The sequence below is a fragment of the Hyaena hyaena genome, unplaced genomic scaffold (assembly GCF_003009895.1).
Source record: "Hyaena hyaena isolate Hyena2069 unplaced genomic scaffold, ASM300989v1 scaffold_45, whole genome shotgun sequence".
Lineage (NCBI taxonomy): Eukaryota > Metazoa > Chordata > Mammalia > Carnivora > Hyaenidae > Hyaena > Hyaena hyaena.
Window position 1 is genome coordinate 2,469,683 of NW_024080677.1, and position 25,985 is coordinate 2,495,667.

General features: G+C 46.9%; 1 protein-coding gene across 2 annotated transcripts in view; it reads left to right on the plus strand.

Moving 5' to 3' along the window:
* Window positions 1-3,213: 3,213 nt before the first annotated feature.
* The window catches only part of BDH1 (3-hydroxybutyrate dehydrogenase 1), a 37,705-nt gene continuing 14,933 nt past the window's right edge, over window positions 3,214-25,985 (plus strand). Inside the window, exons 1-4 of one of the 2 annotated variants that reach the window (XM_039230405.1) lie at window positions 3,214-3,380; window positions 11,748-11,874; window positions 18,213-18,285; window positions 18,886-18,996. In XM_039230405.1, coding sequence (XP_039086336.1) covers window positions 11,792-11,874; window positions 18,213-18,285; window positions 18,886-18,996 — 267 coding nt within the window. In that variant the 5' untranslated portion in view covers window positions 3,214-3,380; window positions 11,748-11,791. Of the gene's footprint in view, window positions 3,381-4,324; window positions 4,849-11,747; window positions 11,875-18,212; window positions 18,286-18,885; window positions 18,997-25,985 lie in introns of those variants that run through there. The other variant, XM_039230406.1, reaches the window with a different exon arrangement.

Below are 25,985 nucleotides of genomic sequence, written 5' to 3' on the forward strand. Positions count from 1 at the left end.
CTGTGACTCCCTCTCTCTCTGACCCTCCCCTGTTCACGCTGTCTCTCTCTCTCCTAGAAATAAATAAAACATTTAAAAAAAAAAATTCCAAACTACTCCCCACACCAAACTGTGTTAAAAAAAACAAAAAACAGCAAAGATTTTAATTAAATACACTGCAATCAAGAGACAGAAAGGGGGTGGGGATATGGATGCCCCTCTTTTCCCAGAAAGGTCCAAGCTTTTGTTTTACTTGCTCATTCACTGCAGGGGAAAAGACAGAGCCTCTAGTTCTCATTCATGGGCAGAAATCAGTATTATAGTCACGTCAGGATCAATCTAATGGAGCCCATTAGATTCTTAGCACCACAGTTTTTAGAGTAATCTGTTGGGCTTTTTCTTCCTTTCACTGTCAATTATAGAAAAACAGGCTGCTTGACACTTAAAATTCTGAATTAAGGGCATGATATCTAGCACCTCTCCCCCCATTTTTTTTTCAATTGTACCTAAACAGAAGACCTGAAGGGTTTAGAATAGTAAATGGTGTTATTCTTCTCTCTTCCCCAGAGGAACACAGCATAGAGGGCTGCACCTGGGGGCTTCTGGAGGGGTTCACGGGTTCCTGTGCCCGGCCAAGGGCAGGATTTAACCTGCACCATTTAGCATTCAATGCTTGCCGCTGAGGGCAGAGAAGACCAAAGGCATTCAGAGATGGGACAGGGCCAGATCTACAAAGGGAGGGCTAGGAAGATGAGGGAATGATTAGCATGATTTAGGAAGGGCATGAACCAGGAGGTGATTAGGAGCTGACATGGACAGGAGCAAACACTGTTGCTCTCTGGGCAGTGGGATCTCTTAGGGGACTTCGTTCCAATGAGAGTTTTTCAGGATGTTACCTCTTCTACAAAGCCCGCCCTGAGGCCTGGTGGCACTCTCACTAAACTTCCATGTCCCTCTTTTAGAAGATCTACAGAACTTCCAATGATTCATTTAGTTTAGGTATATGTCTCATTTCCCTCCATGAAGGCAGAGACGAAGGGCTGTTTCCCTCCCAAGGCTAGCTTCGCAATTTTCAACAGCACCGTTGGTGTTGAAATGAGATGAAATGTAGTAGGTGTGGAATGCGCTGGCCTGAGGCCTTGTATCTGGGTAGAGGAACTGCTTTTACAAGGGGGTGAGGGGAACAGGAGGGCAGAAAAGAGACAGAGTCTTGGCACACGCTGTGTGGAGAGCGAACTGCTTCCATGTTCAACCCCAGAGTTCAGAGTTTCTCCAGTTTCAAAGTCCACAGCAAGGACCTTGGAAACAGGAGAAAGGTTTAAATGGTCCGAGAATGGCTTTTGTCAGACTCTCACTTAGCCTCAGCCTGTCACCTGGCCCTACCCCTTGGGAATCCCTGATACTTCCTGCCTGTCTCTGAGAGCTTACTAGTGATGCCCTAGAGGGCAAGGCAACTGGGAAATAAAAGGAGCAAAAGCTCAGGCTGAACAAACTGATTTCTTGTTAGTAGACTTGGGAAAGGTCCGCTGACAATGGCCATGAAAGGTGGGCAGAGATGCCTCTTTTGGGTTCATGACTGGCTTAGTCTGGGAACCCCTGCAAAATTGACTCTGAGCAAGAATATAGGTAGTTTATTTTGGGAACAAATCCCAAGGAACAGGAGTGGTGGGCTGGAAAATCAGACAAGCGAGAAAGAACAGAGAAAAGCAATCCAAGAGTGCAGGACTGAACTGCAAGTTGGGTACCACCATGGGCCACCAGCACCCTATCATTTTAGGAGTTATACAGAATGCACCTCCGAACTGCCCACCAGGAGGAGGGAAGAGTAGAGGATTTCTCTACCAATTCAGACGCTGGTTTCTGCCTCAAAGGCTGTCCCATGAGGTGTTAGTTTTGCATTTGCAGGTTTGTGCGTGTGTCTGAATGGGCAGTGGTTCTGCAAGGGTCCCCAGCTGCCGTGACAGAGATCTGAGGCAGAAAAACACCAGGTGCAGCTGTGGCAAGGCGCTGCCAGGTAGCACCTGTATGCAGCTGTTTGCCATAGCAAAGCTGGATCAGAAAGACAGCCTGGGAAGATGCGATGTCAGCCACAGGTGCAGTCTTGATAGAACTTTTGGTCAAGTATCCTTTCCCTGTTTTCCATAAATAGAACTACATTTCAATTTAATTCTGAGTCCAAAAGCAGAGCCTAGGTGAAAATATTAATTCTTCCTTTAATTAACCAGTTGTCTAGCAAGGCGTAACTCCCAAAGTGTAACCAGTGGCCCAATATAACGATTTATGTTATGGCTGCTGCATGATGTGCACAGTGAGAATTCTGAAACACAATACTGAAGAAACAATGCTTGCGATTTGTCTGAAAATTGGGTGCAGAGAATCAAGTGCATCCTACCTGTGTGACCCTCTCATTCTTCAAAACTCTATGTGTCAGGAGCTGGGGATAAATAAGGAAGAAACAGCCACTCTCAAGAAGCTCATGGAACTGAGCTGACAAGTTTTTTTTGTTTTGGTTTGGTTTTTTTTTAAGTCCCACCAGGCCAATACTTCCCTCCCGTTTTCATCTGCCTCGTCCCTTTCCAATCCGTGCTTCTCCGTAATTTGACCTAAACATAGTTCTGCCACAGATTTGTCCTGATCGTTTCCTTCTCTTTTCAGTCGGTTTTTCATCCTGGAAACTTGGCGAGGGCATCCTGATCTGTGGCCAACTGGCCCCTGATGTTCCATTGTTGAAACTCTGGGAGCTGTGCTATTCTTAAATTACTTTTAAAGATCCGTAGGAGTAATTCTTTAAATGCATTTCACCCGATCCAAAAAAAAAAAAAGAACACTAAAAAACAAAAAAAACCCTGAGAAATCAACCAACCCGGATGAGTTCTAACGACAGAAAACATGCACAGAACCTGGAAGGAGCCTTATTCCTCACCAGGTTTCCCTCAGGTCCCGGTGCGGCACCACCTTGTCCCAGCCCGAAGGCCCCCAGCCCCCACCCGCTCCAGAAGGGGGCTGGCGGGGGAGATCAGCGCCCGACAGGGGTCAATCTCTGGCTGGGAGCCCGACAGGGGGTACCCAACGCAGGAGGAGGGCCAGGCGGGACCGCGGAGGCCGAAGGAGGCCGGAGAAAGTGCAGGAGCGCTCCCCGCCCCGGCCACGCCCGCCTTGCGCCCCGCCCAGCGCAGCCCCGTCACGCGCACCCACGGGGTCCAGGCTTGTCCCCATCCGGTAGCGCAAGTAGGAAGCCGCAGTAGCGGCAGCAGGTAGAGGGGCTTCCAGAAGGAGACGGCGGCAGCGCCCCCACTCGGCTGCTCAAGCCAGCAGCGCGGGTACCCGCGAAGCGCCTGTCCCCGGGGAACGCGCCAGCTGAGCCGTGGGCGGCCAGAGCCCCTCCGCCCGTTTGGTTTTCGGTAAGAGGAGGGGTCCGCACCTCTGCAGCTCTACAGGGATGTGCCTGCGCCTGCGCACTTGCTCACTTCGCTTTGGCCTCGCTTGGCCGCTTGGCCGAGTGGCCAGGATGCGGGTGGGGAAGGCGCCTTAGGTTCCTGTAGGTCTGGCCCTGCCGCTGCGGCCGGAGTCTAGGTAGGAAGGTGGACTTACCCCGCCCAGACCCGCCTCACCCCCCCCCCCCGTCCCCGGGAGCCCGTCTGGCGTTTATTATTTGGAATAATGTGCTCCGCAGAAGGCCCCGGTTGACCATGCAGCCCGAGGCTCCCAGGGGAAACCCTCGGCACTCATCTTTCCTCGCCCGCCGCATTTTACAGACCCCCCTGGCTCCCCAAAAGGGAAGGAGGCGGCCTAAGGTCGTATCTTAGAGGTCGATCCAGGACCAAAAGCTAGCAGTTTGGTCTTTCGCGTTCGGCGGTGCCCCCCGGCTTCACTGTATCCCCCTCATCCTGCCCCGCATCGCGTCCTCCATGAGGCCCTGTTCGCAGGACTTGGGGAGCGCTCCCCCCCACCCCGCCACGCTGCGCCATGGGGAGGGATGGCGGACAGTGGTTAGGCTGCCGGTCCTGCCGCCTGGGGCGCGAGCTGAGACCGCGATGGCCGGGGGACCTGACCGGCTGCCGGACGGGAGGAGAGGGGGAGGCAGCACGCCGGCCGCGCCGTGGGGGCAGCGGGGGGATGCTGAGGTGGCCCTGGGCTCCGGGGCACCCTGAGCCGGGGGCGTCGTCCGCGGGGCTTTGTCTGGGCGGTGCCGTCTTAGCCAATGGGAGCGCGGCTCGAGCCGAGCCCCCGTGGCTCGGGCCGACGCGTAAGGAGCGTGGCGCTGCCATTGGCTGCGCGCGCTGCGCGCGCTGCGCGCTCGGCGCACGGTGAGGCTGCGCCTGCGCGTCTCGGGCTTCCCGTGCTCTCAGGTGCTGGAGCGAGTGCGCACCGGGCGGAGCCTGGCTGTTCGCCCGACGCCTCTTTGGAGGAGGGCTCAGCGCTGCCGGAGTCGTTAGTTCGGCGCGTTTTTTTCCAGCCTGTCGGCCCAAATTGGCCTCGAGTCAGCTGATGTAGAGTCACCGGCGAACCCTGCGAGGAGGCAGTTGCAGGGGCACGTTCGCCTGCATGCCTCCTGCTTCCCGGATCCTTCAGGATGCAGCACGTGTCCTACTTTCTCCCTGAGCCTTGGAGTCCCCCTCTGCACAGTTTATATACACCCCAGGCCGGCGAGGAGGCTGACCTTTGGAGTTTGTGCGGTTTTCATACTCTGTTCATACACATTTGTATAGTGTCTGTTTCCTGCCAGACACAGGCGTAGATATTTTGGAGGAAGAAGTGAATGATAGGATAGGTGGATCCTATCTGTGGGGCGCTCACAGTCCAGGAGGGGATCAGTAGTTAGACAGGGGCTTGAATGCTTGGAAATAACCTCCATTACTCCTTGTTTAGGTAAGTGCTATTCTAAGTGCTATTACAGAGGCACAGAAGGAAGGGACAAAATGCAAACGTAGGGGAGAGATTGATTGTTTAGTTGGGGCATCAGGAAAGGCATCTTGGAGGAGTGTTAATGGAATCAGAACTTGGTCATATGAAGAAGGCACATGTGGTACAGGATGACCAAGACGCAGAAATTGGAGAGTACAGGAGTTGCCAAGTGACGGTATCACAAATGGTCTGTATGAGTAGATGCGAAAAGCATAGTTGGAGACATGATTTGGCGTGAGTGGGTGAGGCCCAGTTTGTATACACTGATTTGAAATGTTGTACGCACTTATGAATAGACTGGTTCTTTAATATATCCTTTGTTGTAATGTTATTCTCTTTTTTACATCTGCACCAAAAACCTTAGAAATATTTTTTATTTTCCATTCTTGCACATCCTCCGTTAAATTTGTCAGGTAAATCATATTGGGCTCTTACCTTCAAGACGTGGCCAGATTCTAATCACTTCTAATCACCTTTGTGGTTTCCACCAGGGCTGGCAGCCCTTTTATGTATCTCCAGACAGTACTTGTCACGTTTCACTGGAGCTGTGCAGTGCACAACCTTTGTGGCTATAAATTGTGGCCCTTGGTTATTGCCATAGCATCTAAATGGTCTCCCTGCTTCTGCTCTGGTTGGTTCATCCTCAGTTTATTGTTAACCCAGTGAGGCTTATTGTATTATCGTGTTGTATTAAGTCTGATCATAGTATCCCTCTGCTGAAGACCCTGTTAGATAATTTGCATATTATGTACCTACTGTGTACAGGGCACTGTTAGGTGTTGGGGATATGACAATGACCAAAGCGACCAAAATTTCTGCTCTCAGACTTTACATTCTGATGGGACTGAGAGATAACAAATGAGATAAATAAGTACAATGTGTATAACATTCTTATGTGGTAAGCCAAGGAGGGAGGGGAAATGGAAGCAGGTAAGGGTATAGAAAAGGTCAGGATGGGGGTGGGATTGGTGGGGTGGCCAGGGAGTGATTTACTGAGTAAACATTTGAGTAAAAGATTGAAATGAGAGAATGAGCTCGTGGATGTTGAGGGGGAAGAATGTTCCAGGTAGAGGGAAAAGGAAGGGCAGAGTTTCCAAAGCAGGAGCTTACTTGTCATGTTCTAAGTATAGCAAGAAAGCCACTGTGACTAAGGGCAGTGAACATGGGGGATGAGGCCAGAGAGGTCATGAGAACCCAGATCATGGACAGCTGCAGGGGGGCAGTTTGTAGTGACTTTGGCTTTTAGTCTGAGCAAGAGTTTGGTGCAGAAGTGACATGATCGAGTTTGCATTTCATAAGATCATGTACGGTAGTGTCGAGCAGTGTCTGAAGAAGGGTAAGGGTGAAAGCAGGGAGCCTGGTTAAGAGGCAGTTGCAATAATCCAGGCAAAAAGTGATGAAGGCTTAGACAAAGATGTTATCTGAGGGTCCTAGATACATGGTGAAGGTGGAGTCAGGATGTGCTGACAGCTTAGCAGTGGAGTGTGCAAAAAAGGGAGGGATCAAGAAGGAGGAAGACGTAGAGAAGCAGGTATTCAGTGCCATAGCACAAGCTCAGTTTTGGACAGGTTCAAGTGTAATATATGCCTAGTACAAATTATTATAAATTATAATTGATACCTCTTAAACATTACAGTGGGGATGTCGGATGGGCAGGCAGATACATAAATTTGGAGTTTGGAGTAGAAGACTGGGTACAGAGAAATATTTAGGAGTTGGCAGCATATAAATCTTATGTATTTATTTTCAATTAATTAATTAATTTGGAGAGAGAGAGAGAGAGAATGGGAGAGGGGCAGAGAGAGGGAGAGAGGGAATGTGCTTCAGCACAGAGCCCGACGTGGGGCTTGATCTCCCACATTGTGAGGTCATGACCTGAGCCGAAGTCTAGAGTTGGATGCTTAATCGAATGAGCCACCCAGGCACCCCTGTAAACCATATTTAAAGCTATGAGAGTTCATCATGGTGTTGTGAAGAGCCTACGAATGGAGCCCTGAGACTCTTATCATTTAGCTGTCTGACTTCAGTTTGATAGGCAAGCCCTACTCGTAGGGATAGAATGTCTGCTTAATCTGGCATTTGTGACTATGGCAATTTTGACAGCCCTTCAAACACTTTCTCTCGGAGAAGGACAGATGAGAAGCAGAGAGGAGGAGGCACGTGTTGCTCTTTTCCTTGCAAGATCTACAGTGTGGCGCTCTCGGAATATGGGGCAGGCTTAAGAATTAGTAATAATGCTCAGGGGTGCCTGGGTGGCTCGGTCGGTTAAGTGTCTGACTTTGGCTCGGGTCATGATCTCACGGTCCGTGGGTTCGAGCCCCACGTCGGGCTCTGTGCTGACAGCTCAGAGCCTGGAGCCTGCATCGGATTCTGTGTCACCACTCTCTTTTTGCCCCTCCCCCGCTCATACTGTGTCTCTCAAAAATAAATACATATTTAAAAAATATTTTTAAAGAATTAGTAATAATACTCTGCAGAAAGAACCTGCTTTCAGTGTATGTAGCTAGTGTTGTTTCTGTTCTAAGGAACAGGGACTATAAACATATTTAAATAACATGGAGAATAAACACCTTGTATGCCTCACAGAGCTGGAGGACAGGAGGGCACATAGGTCTCAGAAACAGGCCTGTAGTGGGGCGCCTGGGTGGCTTAGTTGATTAAGCATCTGACTTTCGCTTAGGTCATGATCTCACGGTTCGTGGGTTCGAGCCCCGCGTCGGGCTCTGTGCTGACTGCCAGCTCAGAGCCTGGAGCCTGTTTCAGAGTCTGTGACTCCCTCTCTCTCTGACCCTCCCCTACTCATGCTGTCTCTCTCCTAGAAATAAATAAAACATTAAAAAAAAAAATTAAAAAAAAAAAAAAGAAACAGGCCTGTCCTGAGGCGGTTCCGTTGTGCTTCACTTTTTTCTCCGTGTCCATCTCTCCTTTCTGCATGTGGGCCAGGCTCTTCTCTCTGCAGACTGCCTCTCTCCCTCTCCCTCTCCGGCTTCAGGCCCCCCTCCCCGCTGCTGCAGCCAGCTCATTTGTCCCTGCCCCACCAAGGTCGATTTGCATTCTTTCCCAGTGCCAGGGGACAGAGGACGGGCTCTGTCCCAGACCCGGTCCCCCTCGGCCGGAGGGGGGGCCTCACTGTGCAACCACAGCAGCGGAGGCCAAACCCTCTGCAGTTCTAAGAGGCTAGGGGTCAGGTGAGCAGGACAGACGCCCAAAAAGATGACCACTTCAGAGTGTTGGTGCTGTTTTATTGGAAGAGTGTTGCCATCACCTGAGTTTAATCAGGTGCCTGGAATGTGTCTCAGACTAACCGAGACACATGTATATATACGTACATATATATGTATATACACACACACACATATATATGTTTGAAATCCCTATATATATACACATATATATGTGTGTGTGTGTGTGTGTGTGTGTGTGTGTGTGTGTGTGTATGTAGGGATTTCAAACTCAAATGCCCAGAGTCCAGGAAGTTAACAGAGGTGATTGTATGGAAGCTCAAGATAGTAAGTGCAACTCTGTATTGCATTCCAGCATTACTTAGCTGCCTAGCTGCAGTGCCAAAGGCTGCCCAAACAAAACAGCCAGGTAGAACACACTGGAGGCAGGCTGCCAGTTGTCGGAACTTGAATCTCACACCGAAGCCCACTGGTCTTAAAGCTGCTCAGTGTGGGCTCCCTTCATAGGAAGACTTCCTTGTGCAGTCCCAGCTTGCCCTCCTCTGTAGGACAGGGCCTTCCTTTCCCACTTGGTATTGCCACGGCCCCTCCAGGCTTCACATCTCAAAACACATATGTTCTGTTTCCTGCCTGACGCCCACCTCCTGTGTTCCTGTTTCCTGCCGACGCGCCATCTTTTCCAAGGAAGTCCGTATTGGGAATGTCTGTCCCTTACAAGGGAGACCTTGATCCTGACGCGCAGGAAGGCATCCGGCTGTGTCCTTTGCAAGGTAGTCCTGTCAGAATGTGACAAGGGATCCCAGCATTGGGGCGAGGTGCACACACTGGTTTTTTGGAGAGGAGATACCTTCCGTAGGTTATGCATTGAGAGGACGTGTCCTTGAGAGTAGACCCGGCCATTCTCCACGTGAGAAGAGTTTCTCCCAGATTACAGATTGACACGCGAGCATCTTGATTTTGTGACAGTATCTTATAAATTTGGCAGTCAAGCTCCCTGTGCCAACTTGCCCCGGGGCAGCTGACTGAGTTCAAGGCTTGGGAGACTGTGCCCACCCCCACAAGGCACTCTGCCTTCCTGCAGCACCCCCCTGTCACAGCCACCTCTGTTTCCAAGCCAAAAGGCAAGTGAGGGCTTTTCAAGGTTGAGAACTCCGTATCTGCAGAGAAGAAAGTCTAGCAAAAGGCAGTAAGCTGGCAAACATCCCCAGAGACTACGTGGGAATCCCACTGCTTGTAGCATTGTGTTTGCAGTGAAAAAGGCAACGTGTTTAAGAGACTTAAAAAAGAGGGGCACCTGGGAGGCTCAGTCAGTTAAGCATCCAATTTCTGCTCAGGTCACGATCTTACTTTTTGTGAGTTCGAGCCCCGCCTTGGGCTCTGTTGCTGACAGCTCGGAGTCTGGAGCCTGCTTCCGATTCTGTGTCTCCCTTTCTCTCTGCCCCTCCCCCACTCATGCTCTGTCTCTTTTCTCTCAAAACTAAATAAACATTAAAAAAACAAGAAACTTGAAAAAGAAGAGATGTAAAATTCTACCATTCTGTGTGTAAGAGACTACTTTGTGACTAGTGCCTTATTCAAGGGGCTGAGTTTTCATGTTCTTCAAGCTATTTTGATTCCCACCCTTTTCCGTATTGTGGACTCAAGGGAAAAGAAAATTGAAAGCAGCCCTCAGTTTGGAGATAATACTGAAGCAGTCTCTACCACAGGCCCTGAGCAGAAGGCATGGAAGGGCTTTAATTATAGACCACTGGATTCGGAGTCACCCAGTGGTGGTGACCGCAGACTCTGTCCTGATGGGAGAGGTGGAGATGTGTGTGCAGAGCCAGCTCAGCCACTGGGGTGGGGGAGGGAGGCACCCAGGTAAAGAATACGAGTCATGTGGGCCTGTGCCTTCTATGAAGGGCGAGTTTGGGCTCCATTTTGCTGTCCCCTGCCAAGTACTTGCCATGGAAACTTCAGTTTGGGCTACAGGCTGACTTTCTGCACTCAGCAGAGACTCACCAACTGCCTCCTTTGTGTGAGGCTCCTTTGGGCACGAGGGATTTAGTGGTGATCAAAACAGACAAGGCCCCTGGTCTCACTGAGCTCATCGTCTAGAAGGGAAGGATAAAGTAAAGAAACAAGGTGCTTTTGGATTAAGAAGTGATCTTACAGAGCGCAACCTCTGTGTGCTGCCTGGAGGGTCAGGGACAGCCTCTCTGATGTCCAAAGGGTCAGAAGGACTCAGCCATCTAGAGTGAGGGAGGGGCAACATCCAGGACCCTGAGGCAGGAAGGAGCTTGGCACACGTGGGAAACTTTCAGAAGGTCAGTGTGGCTACAGAGCAGAGGGGAGGGTGGTATCGGACAAGGTTGGGGAGGGACGCAGAGGCCTGTTCCAATAGACATGGAGAGGACGCTCTTAGGCAAGGGATTCACGTAACTTGACTGTGTTATAAAGACCTTTCTGGCTGCAGTGCTGAGAATAGTGTGCGGTGAGTAGGGGCCAGAGTGGGAGCCAGAGTCTGCTGCAGTGTTGGAAAAGATCACACAAGCCAAGGGATCCCTACTTGTTTTCTCTTCTTGAGGATCAAGCAGTTAGATACCTCTACCTGCTCCGGCAGTCAACAGTGCAGTGGCTGGCCAGGTAACGAGTTCATTACAGACCTAGCGGCCCGGGTGGCTGGTTAGCAGTTAGGCTGGGTGGCAGCAAAAGGGCAGGGAGGAGCTGCCTCCTGGGTAGAACCTCATTCCTGATAAGAATGGTCTAACTCCAGGCAGGTGCGCCAAGGAGAGGCTAGAGAGGTTCACCAGGACAAGACCAACAGCTCCTCCAGCTGTCGTTGCCTTGCTCAGCTCCCTCCTGGCCTCCCCTTCCCTCCCTCGGGCAGGACTCACTGTTAGCCGGAACAGGGGGGCAACTAATGCACACATCAGTCAACAGTTAGTAATGCACAGCTAGTCATGGTGCTGAGTGACTAAGGTGACACGACGTGGTACATGGCCTTGTGGCAATAAGGTTGATTTGCCTTCCGAAGAAGGTGGCGGGACAGACGGGGTATGTATGTGTTTTAATTTAGGTTGATGGAAGTGTGTCCACCTTTCCAGCTCCCGTCTCCATGCGCTCTGAGCTGCTGATGAACTGAGGCTCAGGGCCAGACCCTGTGTGTGGTGGGGTGTGGAAGGATGGTGGAAAGTTGAGTCCAGTGATACATGACATGGGCTGGAAGAGCTGCCCGTGGAGGCATGTGACCACACGGAGTGCGGGCTGGTGTCCTGGGTCACCACAGATCGGCGATCTGCAGGTTGTGGGGAACACAGACAGGAGAATGGGACTCATGGAGTTGGAATGCCCGAGGGGGTAGGTCCCCAGGTCCTTCCTGTGGTTGCTACTTAGCTTGGTTTTAGGATCACCGTCCTGGGCCATCCTTCTCACGTTACCAATGGGCGAAGCCTTGCCCAGGGTTACCCAAGGAGTTGGTGGCACAGCCAGAACCTAGCCTCCTGATTCCTTCTAGCCCGTGGGGCTGCAGCTTGATGAGGGCAGTGCAGGGGGACATTGCTTGGTGCCATGAGCCAAATGGACAGCGCCCAGTTGGGACTCTCACAACCTGGAGCGAAAATGGCCCCTCCCATCTAAGCCCCTGAAAGGTAAACACAGGAAGGCAACAAGGCAACGCTGAGTATACATTTTGTGTTTCAGAATCCCCCAGGAGGAGGCTGCCCGTTCTACCTCTTGTGGCCACGATGCTGACCGCCCGTCTCTTCAGACCTCTGTCACAGCTCCCCAGGAAAACCCTGAGTTTCTATGATAGAGAAAAGGTAACAAGGTAAGAAACTAAAAGGATGGAGGTGCCCTCGAAGGTCACACCTTCTGGGTGAAACAGCTCTTCACACACGGATGGTGCAGGCGGTGGTAAGGCCTGACCCTCAAAGATGGCTGCCAGCACCTGCTGTCTTCCAGCAAAGGAAATTCCAAGGTGTCTGCAGCAGACAGAGACTTTCACAGGGCACAGAAGAATATCTTTCATCACTCCTTTATTTTCTTCAACTTTTTATTTTGAAACAACTACCCTTATACAAAAGTTGCAAAATTAGTACAGAGGGCTCCCGTGTCTTTCACCTAACATCCTCTGCGTTGTGCAATCAGCAAAACCCGGAAATTGCCACCAATGTGATACGACGACCGGATTCAGATTTCGCCAGATAGCCTACAGATGGACCTTTCCGTGGTTCCGGGTACAAACCAGGGTCCCACAGCGCATCTAGTTGTCACGCCTCCTCAGTCTCTTCCTACTGGAGTCCTTGTTGTTCATGACCTTGACACTTTGGAAGAATGCCTGTCAGTTTGGGTTTGTGTGAGTTTCGTCAGGTTTACACTCAGATGTGTCTGTCTGGAAGAGTCCCAGCTAAGTGAGGTGATCCCTCTCTCGGAGCATCGCATCAGGATATGTTGGTGTGGTACTTTGATCATCTGGATAACTGCTCTTTTTAAATCTTACACATGAAACCAGTTAACTAAAATGTCCTGAGGCTTCACCGAACTTTTGTGTGATTTAGAGAAAGTATTAAGTACAAATTAAACAAGCAGTTCTTTGAGAACTTCTGGAATTGCCTTTTCCAAGGGGTTCAGAGTGCTCTGTTATCTCATTTTTGTCTTTTGTAACACAGAGCGAGGAAAAAAATAATTCACTTTCTGTTCCTTTATAATTGAGAGAAGAGAAATTAAGTATCAGGTTAAACTCAAAGTCTCAGCAGCTAGGAAATGGATGGATATTTTCTATCCTGATAAATATGTCTGTCTAGAAGAACATGCATTTAGGCTTTTAGCACCATTTGCTTAAAGGCATTTCCATGGGCTGCAGGAGCTTGGTTGGAGATGGGCTTCAACTAGCAGAAGACATCATATAAGAAGAGAATAGGGGCATCTGGGTGGCTTAGTTGGCTGAGCATCTGACTCTTGATTTCGGCTCAGGTCATGATCCCAGGATCGTAAGATTGAACCCCGCATTGTGCTTCACACCGAGCGTGGAGCCTGCTTAAGAGCCTCTCTTTCTCCCTCCTCTGCATGTGCTCTTTCTTTCTTTTTTTTTTTTTTTAAATTTTTAATGTTTTATTTATTTCTAGGAGAGAGAGAGACAGCGTGAGCAGGGGAGGGTCAGAGAGAGAGGGAGTCACAGACTGAAACAGGCTCCAGGCTCTGAGCTGGCAGTCAGCACAGAGCCCGACACGGGGCTCGAACCCACGAACCGCGAGATCATGACCTAAGCGAAAGTCGGACGCTTAACCGACTAAGCCACCCAGGCGCCCCTGCATGTGCTCTTTCTAAAAAAGAAGAGGAGGAGGAGGAGGAGGAGGAATATAAAATGGCCCTTCCCACAAAGGCAGCATCCCATTGAAGAGAGAATGGAGCCTGGCTCTCTTGAAGGACACTGGCCTGATGACCTGCCCTGCTAACTGGCCCCGCACAGCTCCAGATTTTCCATTTCTGACTTTGGTAAAAGGCTCTGCCCTGCCCCAGGAGAGGTGGCTTACTGATGGATTCCTCACCTCCCAGACACTACCTCCTGGATCCTGGTTACACACCAGCTGGCTGAACGCCGGTGCTCAGCTCTACCTGCCTGGGCATGACATCTGTTACGCCGGGATAGCCTGACCTGACAGAGTGGAGAAGTCTTCTTTATCCTTTCCAGCCTTGGCTCGCGTTAGATCCTTTTGGCAGTCACACCACTAGCGATTCATGGTTGAGCAGACTAGCTTGTTTTCCCAGATGCTGCTGTGTGAGGCCATATTTCTCCCAAGCTGCACTGTGTCACTGACATTTGTCTCTCCTGGACTCTATCTTGTTGTAGTCAGCCTGTCAAATCACTTCGTCATGACTCCTCTCAGCAGAAAGCTGGGTTACTGGTCATTGTGGCTGATTCATGATGGAGGAATAAGAGATAGAGGCACAGACTGGTAAGATGGAAAAGAAGCCAGGATGAATGCCCTGGCCAGCATGGGGTGGCATCTCAAATGTGGCCAGGCAAGTTCCCGGATGACAGCGCTTTGGAGGCCAGGGAGCTCTCACCCAGGCCCTTGGGGGACGTGCCAGATTGCACCTTCTCTGCCCCATCAAATTGCACTTGTAGGTTAGGACAGCAGCCAGCTGGCTCTCCTCTGAATTTGGCTGCTACCTCTCTGGGATTCTACCCCTTAGAAAGTTTACTGACTGTCCCAAGTCTAACTTGTACTGCCTGTGAGGCTGGCATAGCTGTTGGAGTAAGGGTTTTGGATGACCCGCAGTGTGCTGCCATCCCATCCTGCGGAGTCAGAAGATCAATGGGAGGGACCTGGGAATCTGCATTTTAACAAGCTCCCCAGGTGCTGGTCAACTAAAATGAGAGGATTGAGGTGCTAAGGACTTTCCAGGCCCAGGGACCTTCAAATTGAGAAGTAGCCCCAAGCTAGGGATCCTGCAGCAGCTGCAAGAGCCTCCCAGGGAGAGAAGAGAACAGGAACAGGCTGAGGCAATCCCAGCAATGGCCAAGGGGGAAAGGCCGAGAAGCCCGGCAGTCCCCTGGAGGGTCCCCTCATGCATGGCCCCACTCACCCACCTTGTCAAGATTCTGCCTCGTGGAAGATGAGCGTGCAGGGATGGAGCCCTGTGCTCTCTAGAGAGGAAGAACTACGCCGCCGACAGCTGGGTCTGAGCACTAGAGCCTGCTATAGTACACCCAGAGGTCGTCAAGTTTGGGTCCGAATATATTTGAGAATGGGGAAGTAGAGGAGAAGAAATCTGGCAGCAAGTCAGTTTGAAATAAGTCCTTTCCCTTGCTGTGACCTTTCTGTTACTTTTTAAAATATCAAGTAGGACAGGGGTGCCTGGGTGGCTTAGTCGGTTAAGCATCCGACTTTCGCTTAGGTCATGATCTCGCGGTTCGTGGGTTCGAGCCCCGCGTCGGGCTCTGTGCTGACTGCCAGCTCGGAGCCTGGAGCCTATTTCAGAGTCTTGTCTCCCTCTCTCTCTGACCCTCCCCTGCTCACGCTGTCTCCTCTCTCTCCTAGAAATAAATTTTAAAAAATTTAAAAAAATAAATAAATAAAATATCAAGTAGGACAAAGAGACTCACAGCGGGGGGGCGGGGGGGGGGGACGACGACACATATAATCTGGTCCAGAAGGACACCTTGTTCTTTTTGCAGATTAACCCCTGGTGTCATGAACAAACAATGATTCTCTTTGGGTAAAATCATGTAACTAGCTTTGTTGATTCTGCTCATGAGACCACCATGTACTGGGACTTAAAATCCAAAGAGACTCTTCTGTGAGGATTCAAAAGGACAACAGTTTACTTTGGAAGGTTTTTCTACTGGACCCTTGTTTCTGTCTAGTGAACCCATTGTTCTTTCAGGATGTTGGGTAACACATATTTATACATATTTCAAAAACTTTAGGTTTCTAATAGATAGTATATTCACAGAGTACACAATTCAAATGGTAGAAAGTAGTACAAGTCCATATCCTACCTCCTCTCCTCTGTTACCAGCTGCTCACCTGCCTCTAACACCTCCATTTATCGTTTCTGCTTTAATATTCATTTAAAAACGAACTGCACTTCTCCTGCTGGAAAGATGGAGTAGATGTGCTTTTTCTCTATTGCTCCCAAAGGGTACAACTAAAACCCCCCGGTATTATGTAAAACAAGTATAACAAGACTCTAGAAGATGGAGAGAACAAGAAAAACATGTAACAAACTCTCAAAACTCAGTAGTGAGGGGCAGGTGGCTAGCTGAATCAGAGGAGCATGTGACTCTTGATCTCGAGGTTGTGAGTTCAAGCCCCATGTTGGGTGTGGAGGTAACTTAAAAATAAAATCTTGGGGTGCCTGGGTGGTTCAGTCGGTTAAACACCGATCTCAGCTCAGGTCATGATTTCACAGTTCGTGGGTTTGAGCCCCGCGTCGGGCTCTGTGCTGACAGCTCAGAGCCTGGAGCCTGTTTCAGATTCTGTGTCTCCCCCCACTCTTTCTCTCCCCCCCCTCCACCCCTCCCCCAGCTTGTACTCTCACTCTCTGACTCTCAAAAATAAACATTAGGGGCGCCTGGGTGGCTTAGTCGGTTAAGCATCCGACTTTCGCTTAGGTCATGATCTCGCGGTTCGTGGGTTCGAGCCCCGCGTCGGGCTCTGTGCTGACTGCCAGCTCAGAGCCTGGAGCCTGTTTCAGAGTCTGTATCTCCCTCTCTCTCTGACCCTCCCCTGCTCACGCTGTCTCTCTCTCTCTCTCTCTCCTAGAAATAAATAAAAATATTTAAAAAACAAAAATAAACATTAAAAATTTTAATAAAAAAAATAAAATAAAATCTTAAAAAAATATATAGACAAAAGATGAAGAGACATCTTACCAAAGAACATATACAGATGGCAAATAAGTATATGAAAAGATGTTCAACATCATTAGCCATTTGAGAAATGCAAATTAGAATCACAGTGAGATTATCTTTACCCAGTCATCAGCATGGCTAAAATAATAAATGGTGACACCACCAAATGCTGGTGAGGATATGGAGAAACTAGATTGCTTCATCCATTGCTGCTGAGAATGTAGAATGCTTCAGCCACTCTGCAAAACAGTTTGAAGGTTTCTTAAAAACTAAACATGCAACTACCACATGACCCAGCAATTACTCTCCTGGGCAGTTACCCAAGAGAAAAACAGATTTGGACAAAAACTTGTACAGGAATGTTCATAGCAGCTTTATTTGTGATAACCCAAAATGGAAACAGCCCGGATGCTCTTTAATAGTTGAACCGTCAGGGGCACTTAGCTAGCTCAGTGGGTAGAGCATACAACTCTTGATCTCAGGGTCGTGATTTCCAGCCCCACATTGGGTGTGGAGCCTACTTAAAAAATCAAAAACACAAAAAGAGTTGACTGGTTAAACAAACTGTGGTATACCCATACCAGGAAATACAATGTAGCCATAAAAAAAGAACAGATTATTGGGGCGCCTGGGTGGCTTAGTCGGTTAAGCGTCCGACTTTCGATTAGGTCATGATCTCGCGGTTCATGAGTTCGAGCCCCGCGTCGGGCTCTGTGCTGACTGCCAGCTCAGAGCCTGGAGCCTGTTTCGGAGTCTGTCACTCCCTCTCTCTCTGACCCTCCCCTGCTCGCGCTGTCTCTCTCTCTCCTAGAAATAAATAAAACATTAAAAAAATATATTAAAAAAAAAAGAACAGATTATTGATACATGCAACAATCTGAATGAATCTCCAGAGAATTATGTTGAGTGAAAAAAGCAGTCCCAAAAGTTTATATGCTACGTGACTCCATTTATATAATATTCTTTCTTTTAATGTTTTATTTATTTCTGAGAGAGAGAGAGAGCGCATGAACAGGGGAGGGTCAGAGAGGGAGGGAGACAGAATCTGCAGCAGGCTCCAGGCTCTGAGCTGTCAGCACAGAGCCTGACACGGGGCTCAAACCCACGAACCATGAGATCATGACCTGAGCCGAAGTTGGACGCTTAACCCACTGAGCCACCCAGGCGCCCCTATAATATTCTTGAAATGATAAAATTATACAGATGGAGAACAGATTAGTGGTTAAAGAGGGTATGAGGTGGGCGAGAAGTGGGTGTGGCTATAAAAGGGTAACATGAGGGATCCTTGTGGTGATGGAAATGTTCTGTATTTTCCCTGTCTGTCAATATCCTGATTGTGATACTGTGCTATAGTTTTGCAAAATGTTACCATTGGGGGAAATTGAGTAAAGGGTTACAGGGCATCTCTCTGCGTTATTTCTTAACTGCCTGTGAATCTACAATTATTTCAAAAATAAAAGTGTAATTGAAAAATAGCTATCAGGAAGCAGCATAAAACCTAAGGGTTAAGACCCTGAGTTTGCAGAAGGCTTTGTGGGCCAAGCTGTATCACTGGATGGATGATTCCACTCCTTACACGTGGCAAAAATGGCTACCGCAACTGCTGGCTTACTTTGTCCCAGCCTAGCAACCCTGGAGGATAGAGGTCCTCTTCCTCACTCTGCCAGCAGATTGTCCTCAGGGGCTGGGGTTGGTGAGCAGTGAGATGCTCACTGGTACCTGAGGGTCCTCTGAGTTGCTTCTGCCCTGAGAACAGGTCCAGGTATGACCATAGCCTTTACTCATGGCTTCCTTCTCTCCTGCAGACGCATGCTGCTGCTTTACTCCGCCTCTCCTGTCCCTGTCAGCCGGCGCACTTACTCCGACAAGGTGAACCCGGTGAGTGGCAGCCCAGCTGAAAACCAGCCAGGGGGTCAGAGCCCTTCCCTTTGGGCCCCCCAGCCCCGGGCCACCCTCAGAGCAGGGCGTCTGTTCCTGAGACAGCTGGAGCCACTTTCTCACTCTCTTAACTGCCCCCTTTACCCCCATCAAAGGCAGTTAGGGGTTGAGTTTAGACTCTGGAATCTCTCATTCCTGGTTTCAGTTCTCACTCTGCCGCTAACTACCTTGGGCATTTAGAAAATATCTGTTTCCTCATTTGCAACATGGTATAGTAATCCTACTTACTGTATGGAATTACCGTGAGGATTAAATAAGAAAAATGTGTGCAGAGTGCCTTGCCTATGGTAAGCAATGATGCATATACCGTAATGATGGGGATGGGGATGATGGGGGTTATGGATGAGGAAACTGATGCCAGAAAGGTTAGTACCTGGTCTGATTCTGAGTCCAGGCATTTCCCACTCTACCATGGTGCTTCTCTAGATAGCCAAGACTGGCCCACTCGGGAAGCACTAATCGTTACTGCCCAGAGGAGATTTGGTCAGTAGGCTCGTAGGATCTTGGGTTCCTAATGTGAGGTATGACCTTCTAAAACAGGTTGGCAGCAAAGCTGTCCTGGTCACAGGCTGTGACTCGGGATTTGGGTTCTCCTTGGCCAAGCATCTGCATTCAAAAGGCTTCCTTGTGTTTGCTGGCTGCTTGATGAAGGTAAGAGATGGGTCATCTTTGTCACCATTGTCCTTTACACACAGTTACTGTTTTGTAGGGCTTAAAAAATTGTAGTAAAATATGCATAACATAAAATTTACCGTCTTAACCATTTCTAAGTGTACTCTTCATTGGTATTAAATATATTCCCATTGTTGTACAGACATTACCCCCATCCATTCCCATAACACTTTTCATCTTGTAAAAACTGTAACTCTATACACAATTGTACCCAATCACAATAACTGTCCATTTCCCCCTCCCTTCACCCCTTGGCAATCATCATTACAATTTCTGTCTTTATTAATTTGGCTACTCTAAGTACCTCATATCAGTGGACTTTTACAGTATTTGTCTTTTGGCAGTTGGCTTATTTCATCTGGCATAATGTCCTCAACGTTTGTCCACATTGTAGCATATTACAGAATATCTTTCCTTTTTAAGGCCGAATAAGATTCCATTGTATGTATAGGTCACGTTTCGCTTATCCATTCATCTGTCATTGGACGCTTGTGTTGCTTCCAAGCTCTAGCTATTGCGAACCGTGCTGCTATGAACATGGGTGTGCAGATGTCTCTCCGAGACCCTGCTTTCAATGCTTTTTGGTGTATACCCAGAAGTAGAATCGCTAGATCATATGCTAGTTCGATTTCTTTTTAAATGTTTATTGATTTTTGAGAGAGAGAGAGAGCAGGGGAGGGCCAGAGAGAGAGGAGAGAGAGAGAGAGAGAGAGGATCCACACTGGGCTGTGTGTTGAAAGCAGACAAACTCGAGGACCGTGAGATCATGACCTGAGCCAAAGTCGGATGCTTAACTGACAGAGCCACACAAGCGCCCCATAGGGTGGTTCTATTTTTATTTGAGGTAGTTTTATTTTAAACTAACTGTTTTCCACAGTTGGCTGCACACTATTTTACATTGTCACCAATGGTGTACAAGGGTTCCAGTTTTTCCACAAGCCTCGCCAATATTTGTCTTCTGTTGTTGATGTTTTATAGTAGCCCCCTTAATGCTTGTAAGGTGGTATTTCACTGTAGTTTTGATTTTCATTTCCCTGATGATTGGTGACGTTGAGCACCTTTTCATGTGCTTATTGGCCATTCATTTATCTTCTTTGGAGAAATGTCTATTCAAGTCCTTTGCCCAGTTTTATACTGGGTCATTTGTTTTTTGTTGTTGTTGAATTTTAGGACTTAAAAATTCTAGATATTAATTCTTTATCATAATAAATAATTTGCAAAAATTGCTCCCATTCTGTGAGTTGCTTTTTTACTCCGTGGGTAGTGTCTCTTAATATACAAGATTAAAAAACTTTTCTGAAGTCAATTTGCCAATTTTTTCTTTTGTTACCTGTGCCTTTGATGTCATATCCAAGAAATCTTAGCCAAATCCAAAGTTGTGATTCCTTTTCCTGTTTTCCTCAAAGCCTTTTACTTTGGTGGGGAGGTCTTACATTTAGACCTTTGATCCATTTTGAATTATTTTTTTTATTTGGTATTGGATAAAGATCCAACTTCTTTCTCTTGGATGTGCACCTCCAGTTTTCCAGCACTATTTGTTGAAAACACTGTTCTTTATTTTGTTGAATGGTCGTGGCAGCCTTGCAAATATAATTTGACCATATATGTGAAGGTTTATTTCTGGGCTTTTCTATTCCGTGGTTTCACGTGTCTGTCTTTATGCCAGTGCTAGACTGTTTGGACTAGTGTAGCTTTGTAGTAAGTTTTGACATTAATAAGTCTGTATCATCAAGATGGTTTTAGCTCCTTGGGGTCCCTTGAGACATCATGTGAATTTTAAGTTGTGTTTTTCTGCAAAAAAAAGGAATCGTTAAGATTTTTACAGGCATTGGATTAAATCTGTAGGTTGCTTTCAGTAGTATCTACAATTTAACAATATGAAGTCTTCTGATCCATGAATGTGGGATGTGTTTCCATTTGGGTATCCCCTTCTTTAGTTTCTTTCGGAAGTGTTTCACAGTTTTCATTGTACAAATCTCTCACCTCCTTGGTTAAGTTAACTCCTAAGTATGTTGTTATTCTTTTTGATGCTATTGTAAGTGGAATTGTTTTTTGTGATTTCCTTTTCAGATTGTCTGTTGTTTGTGTACAGAAATGCAACTGACTTTTGTGTGTTGACTTTGTATCCTGCTACTTTGCTGAATTCATTTATTAGTTCCAATAAGTTCTTCAGGGAACCTATAGGGTGTTCTCCGTATAAGATCATATTATCTAACAACATAGTTTTATTTCTTCCTTTCTGTTTTGGACGCCTTTCATTTCTTCAACAAACTCCAGAGTTCCAAAATAGTTATATCAGACAGATTCTGCCAGTACACTTGTCTGGGGGTGAGGGGGGGTGGAGATTCCTGGTGCTTCCTACTCTGCCATCTTCCCAGAATCCTTCAAGCTGAGGTATTTCATACCAGAACCACCCAGGACTTGGGCCAGAGTTTGTAGTTGTTTTTTAGTTGCTTTCCTAACAGCTGGTTCATCTGTTGCTTAAAACAGCCCATACCTTTTCTATTCACTTCAGACTCCCTTGTTCTTCATAGCTTTGTTCATTCACTCATTTATTCATTCATTTGCCAAATGCCCATGATGTGCCTGATGCCTTGATAGGTGCTCTAGAGGAATATGACCTGGTCCCCGGGTCTGAGGAGCTCACTGTCCAGTGCTGGGGGAACAGCCATGCACAGACACAGCTGGAAGAGTTAGAGCAAGGAGCGTTCTCAGAGTTGTGCAAAGAGTGTTTCATGAGAGTGCATAGAAGGAAGGGATTGATTCTGGCATGACAGTGGAGGTGACATTTGCTCCGGGCTATGGAGACTGGATAACGCCGTTCCAGATAGAAACTGAGGATCCTTTAAAATTCCTCAAGTGGAATTTGGGGGCGTATTAAGGGAACATTGGGACATGAGGCTGCAAAAATAATCAGGGCCAGTTCTCCCAATTTATAGAGTTGTGCAGCCTCATCACGATCCACTTGTAGAACGTTTCCGTCACTCAGAAATTTCCCTCTTGTCCATTGTCACTTAATTCCCACACCTGTCTCTAGTTCTAGATAGGACTGATTTCTGTCTCTTCTAGATTTGCCTTTTCTGGTCTGCTCATGTATGGAATTATACAGTGCATAGGCTTTTATGCCAGGCTTCTTTGACTCAGCATAATGTTTTTGAGGTTCTTCACGTTGTAGAATGTATCACTAGTTTACTTCTTATTGCTGGACAGTATTCTATTATATGGATGTAGTACATTTAAAACAATTCACTAGTTGATGGATATTTGGGTGAGATGTTTGGATTCTTGGCCATTATGAATTATGCAGCTGTAAACATTCATATATATCTATCTGTGCAGATATGTTTTTACCAGATTCCAACATCTGTGCTCTTTGTCTCTCTCAGTGGACAGAGCTAAAAGATGTAGAAATAGTCACACACTCATATACACACACATGCACACACTGTATATATTTATAACTATCTCCTGTCGACATTTCCTGTAAATCTCTCTCTCTCTCTCTCTCTCTCTCTCTCTCTCTCTCTCACACACACACACACACACACACACACACACACACATTCATCCACATGTAATTCATGAGGTTATACTGACCTTCTATTCCAGTTCAGCACATCATTCCTCCCTGCTTCCCTCATTTCATATATTTTTTTTTATTTTTTAAGACTTTATTTTTTTTAATGTTTTTTTATTTATTTCTAGGCGAGAGAGAGAGACAGCGTGAGCAGGGAAGGGTCAAAGAGAGCGTGAGACACAGACTCTGACACAGGCTCCAGGCTCTGAGCTAGCAGTCAGCACAGAGCCCAACGCGGGGCTTGAACCCACGAACCGTGAGATCGTGACCTAAGTGAAAGTCGGACACTTAACCAACGAAGCCACCCAGGCGCCCCAAGAGTTTATTTTTGAGAGAGAGAGAAAGACAGAGCAGGGGCAGACAGGGGAGGGTCAGAGAGAGAGGGAGACACAGTATCTGAAGCAGGCTCCAGGCTCCTAGCTGTCAGCACAGAGCCCCATGCAGGGCTCAAGCTCCTGGAGTGTGAGATCATGACCTGAGGCAAAGTTGGCTACTTAACCAACTGAGCTACCCAGGTGCCTCCATATTTCTGTTTTCCCTTTCCCGCAGTTAGAGTCTTGATGCCCAACTATATCAATATATTTACTCATTTGGTTTATCCTATAATACACACATAATTGCTTCAGAATTATTACATTCATACCATTAGAAACACAAACCTACTAAGTTGTGTCAGCTCGGTTCTTCCAAGAGCAGGTGCCAACATAAAATCAGGTGTGCTAAGAGGTTGATTTGGGAAGTGCCTGTAATGGCTAAAGGGAAAGAGGGCAAGAAAAGGAAGGAAAATGCTTTAGACTGAGGTGCCATTCTGTGAAAAGCGTTGGGAAGGAAGGAGGGTGAGTAGGCAGAGTCTCTGACTGCAGTCCAATCCCAGAGTCTCATTTGGGATGATGAGTTGTCTCCAAACAAAGTTTACCAGGAATGGCTCAGTACTCCCGCCATGCTGGGCCACTGGCTGAGAGCAGCCCAGACCAGCACGGCCGTGGCCATGACATTCATGTTGCAGCCGATCTGAAGATGAGGCAGCCAGAGACCTTCTGTCAACTGCTCCTGCAGCAGATTGTCCTGAAAGGAGGTCTACTGCAGTAGAACTTAAGATTTCTTTGAAGTGTTTTTATATATTAACTGAAGGTACACAAAGAACTGTGTTTAAAAGTTACATGGACCAAAAAAAAGTTACTTGGACAGCATCCAAGAAAACAGTAATACAGAAACAATCAGAAATATAGCCAAAGATTTATCTATGAAGACTATAATCAAAGTACTATTTGTAATAGTAAAAACTTGGGAATAACCTAAATGACCAAAAACAGAGGAACCACAGACTAAATGATGGTAGAGTCATAATGGGAACTATTAGGCTTTTCACTATAAATGAATGAATGAATGTTACCTGGATTAAGTTTTTATTGTCTTCGTCATTATATTGTTAAATGCAGTTTGATTCATTTATTTGTTTGTATTTTGTTCCTTTCATTCTGGTTAATGTAATTTAGTTTTGGAATATGGAAGGCTCTAATGTCAAATTATACTAAAGGGTACATTCAAAGTAGTGTTACCCTTCTAAGATGTCTAAGATAGGACATCTTTCCCACCCCATTCTCTCATTTTCCCCTTCCCACACAAATGTTTGCAACCTGAATGGACCTTTTTGAGCTTTAAAAACAAAAACTGGGGCACCTGGGTGGCTCAGTCGGTTAAGCATTGGACTTTGGCTCAGGTCATGATCTCATGATTCGTGGGTTCGAGCCCCAAATCGGGCTCTGTGCTGACAGCTAGCTCAGAGCCTCGAGCCTGCTTCAGATTCTGTGTCTCCCTCTCTCTCTGACCCTCCCCTGCTCATGCTGCCTCTCTCTCTCAGAAATAAATAAAAAACATTAAAAAATAAAAACAAAAACCTTTTTAATATCTCAGAAATCACTCCATGTGAGTTCATAGAACTCTTCCTCACTTTTTATTTTAACAACATTGTAGTACTGCATTGTGTGGTTGGACCTTAGTTTACACCACCAATTTCCTATATATGAACATTTAGAAGATTTTGCAATTACAAAAAATGCCACAACAAATAACTTTGTGTATGTGTATTTTTGTATTGGAGGTTTATCTTCAGGGTAAATCCTTAGGAATGAGATTACCTTTATGTCAAGAGTTAATAAAATATGTCATCATTTTTAACGATATCTCTACATTTGTCATCATAGGCGCTGTATAATTTTACATTCCCACCAGTATGTATGAGAGTATCTGTTTCCACACAATTTAATGAACAGTGTACTTTAAGCTTTTTCTTTTTTTAATTTCTTTTATTTATTTTGTGAGAGAGAGAGCACAAGCAAGGGAGGGGCAGAGAGAGAGAGGGATCCCAAACAGGCTCCTCACTGTCAGTGCAGAGCCTGACACGGGGCTCAAATCAGATCATGGCCTAAGCCAAAATCAAGAATTGGATGCTCAACCAACTGAGCCACCCAGGCACCCCCTGTACTTTAAGCTGTTGATTTTTGCCAATCTCATAGGTGAGAAATGTATCCCAGTACAGGTTTAATTTGCACTTCTTCTGTTGTGAGTTCTACCCCGGTCTTTAGAGGCATGAGTGACTCAGAAGTTGCCATAGAGCAACCTATACTCTCATTATTGACCAGAACTTAGTCACATGACCTTACCTGTTTGCCAGGGAGACTGAGAAATGTAGTCCATATTCTGAAACAGCATGTACCCTGCTTAAAGTTCTTCGGGGTTCTACCACTATAGAAGAAGGGGAGAATGAGCATTTAGGATAATTTGCTGTGTGTGCTCAGTAGATGAGATACTTTTCTTTATTTTGAAGGCAGTAAGAATCCAGAGTAGGAATTTTTTTATAGCAGGTTTAATATCTTTTTGAAAACAATACCTGTCCAATGTAAATGTTTCAGTAATATAAACAAACACAAATATAGCAGTAATTTGCATTGCCACAGTTTGAACATATTTCCAAATCAGAGAGGGTTTATTTGTCCTTTTAATTTTTCCTTCTTTTGAATTATGAAAGCGATACATATTTATAATAGGTTCAAACCAAACAGAAATGAATGATATAAAAAAGTGAAGTGTTCTTACATCAGTCTCTTGCCTCAGAGTAACTAATGTTAATGTATGTGTGCACCTTATTTGTGACTTTTGCTATTAAAATCAAAGCCCCAGTGAATCGTCTTACACATATCTTTGCATGCTTTTCATTAGTCATTCTTAGGAAAAATTTCTAGATGTGAAAATACTGGATAGAAAGGTGTACAGGTTTAGGTTTCATTCAAATCTGCCAAACTGCCGCCCCCGCCTCCCCCCAAACCATACCAGTGCCTACTGCTGTGACAGTGCATGCAAAGACCTGTTTCAGGATGGATGTGGGAGCGAT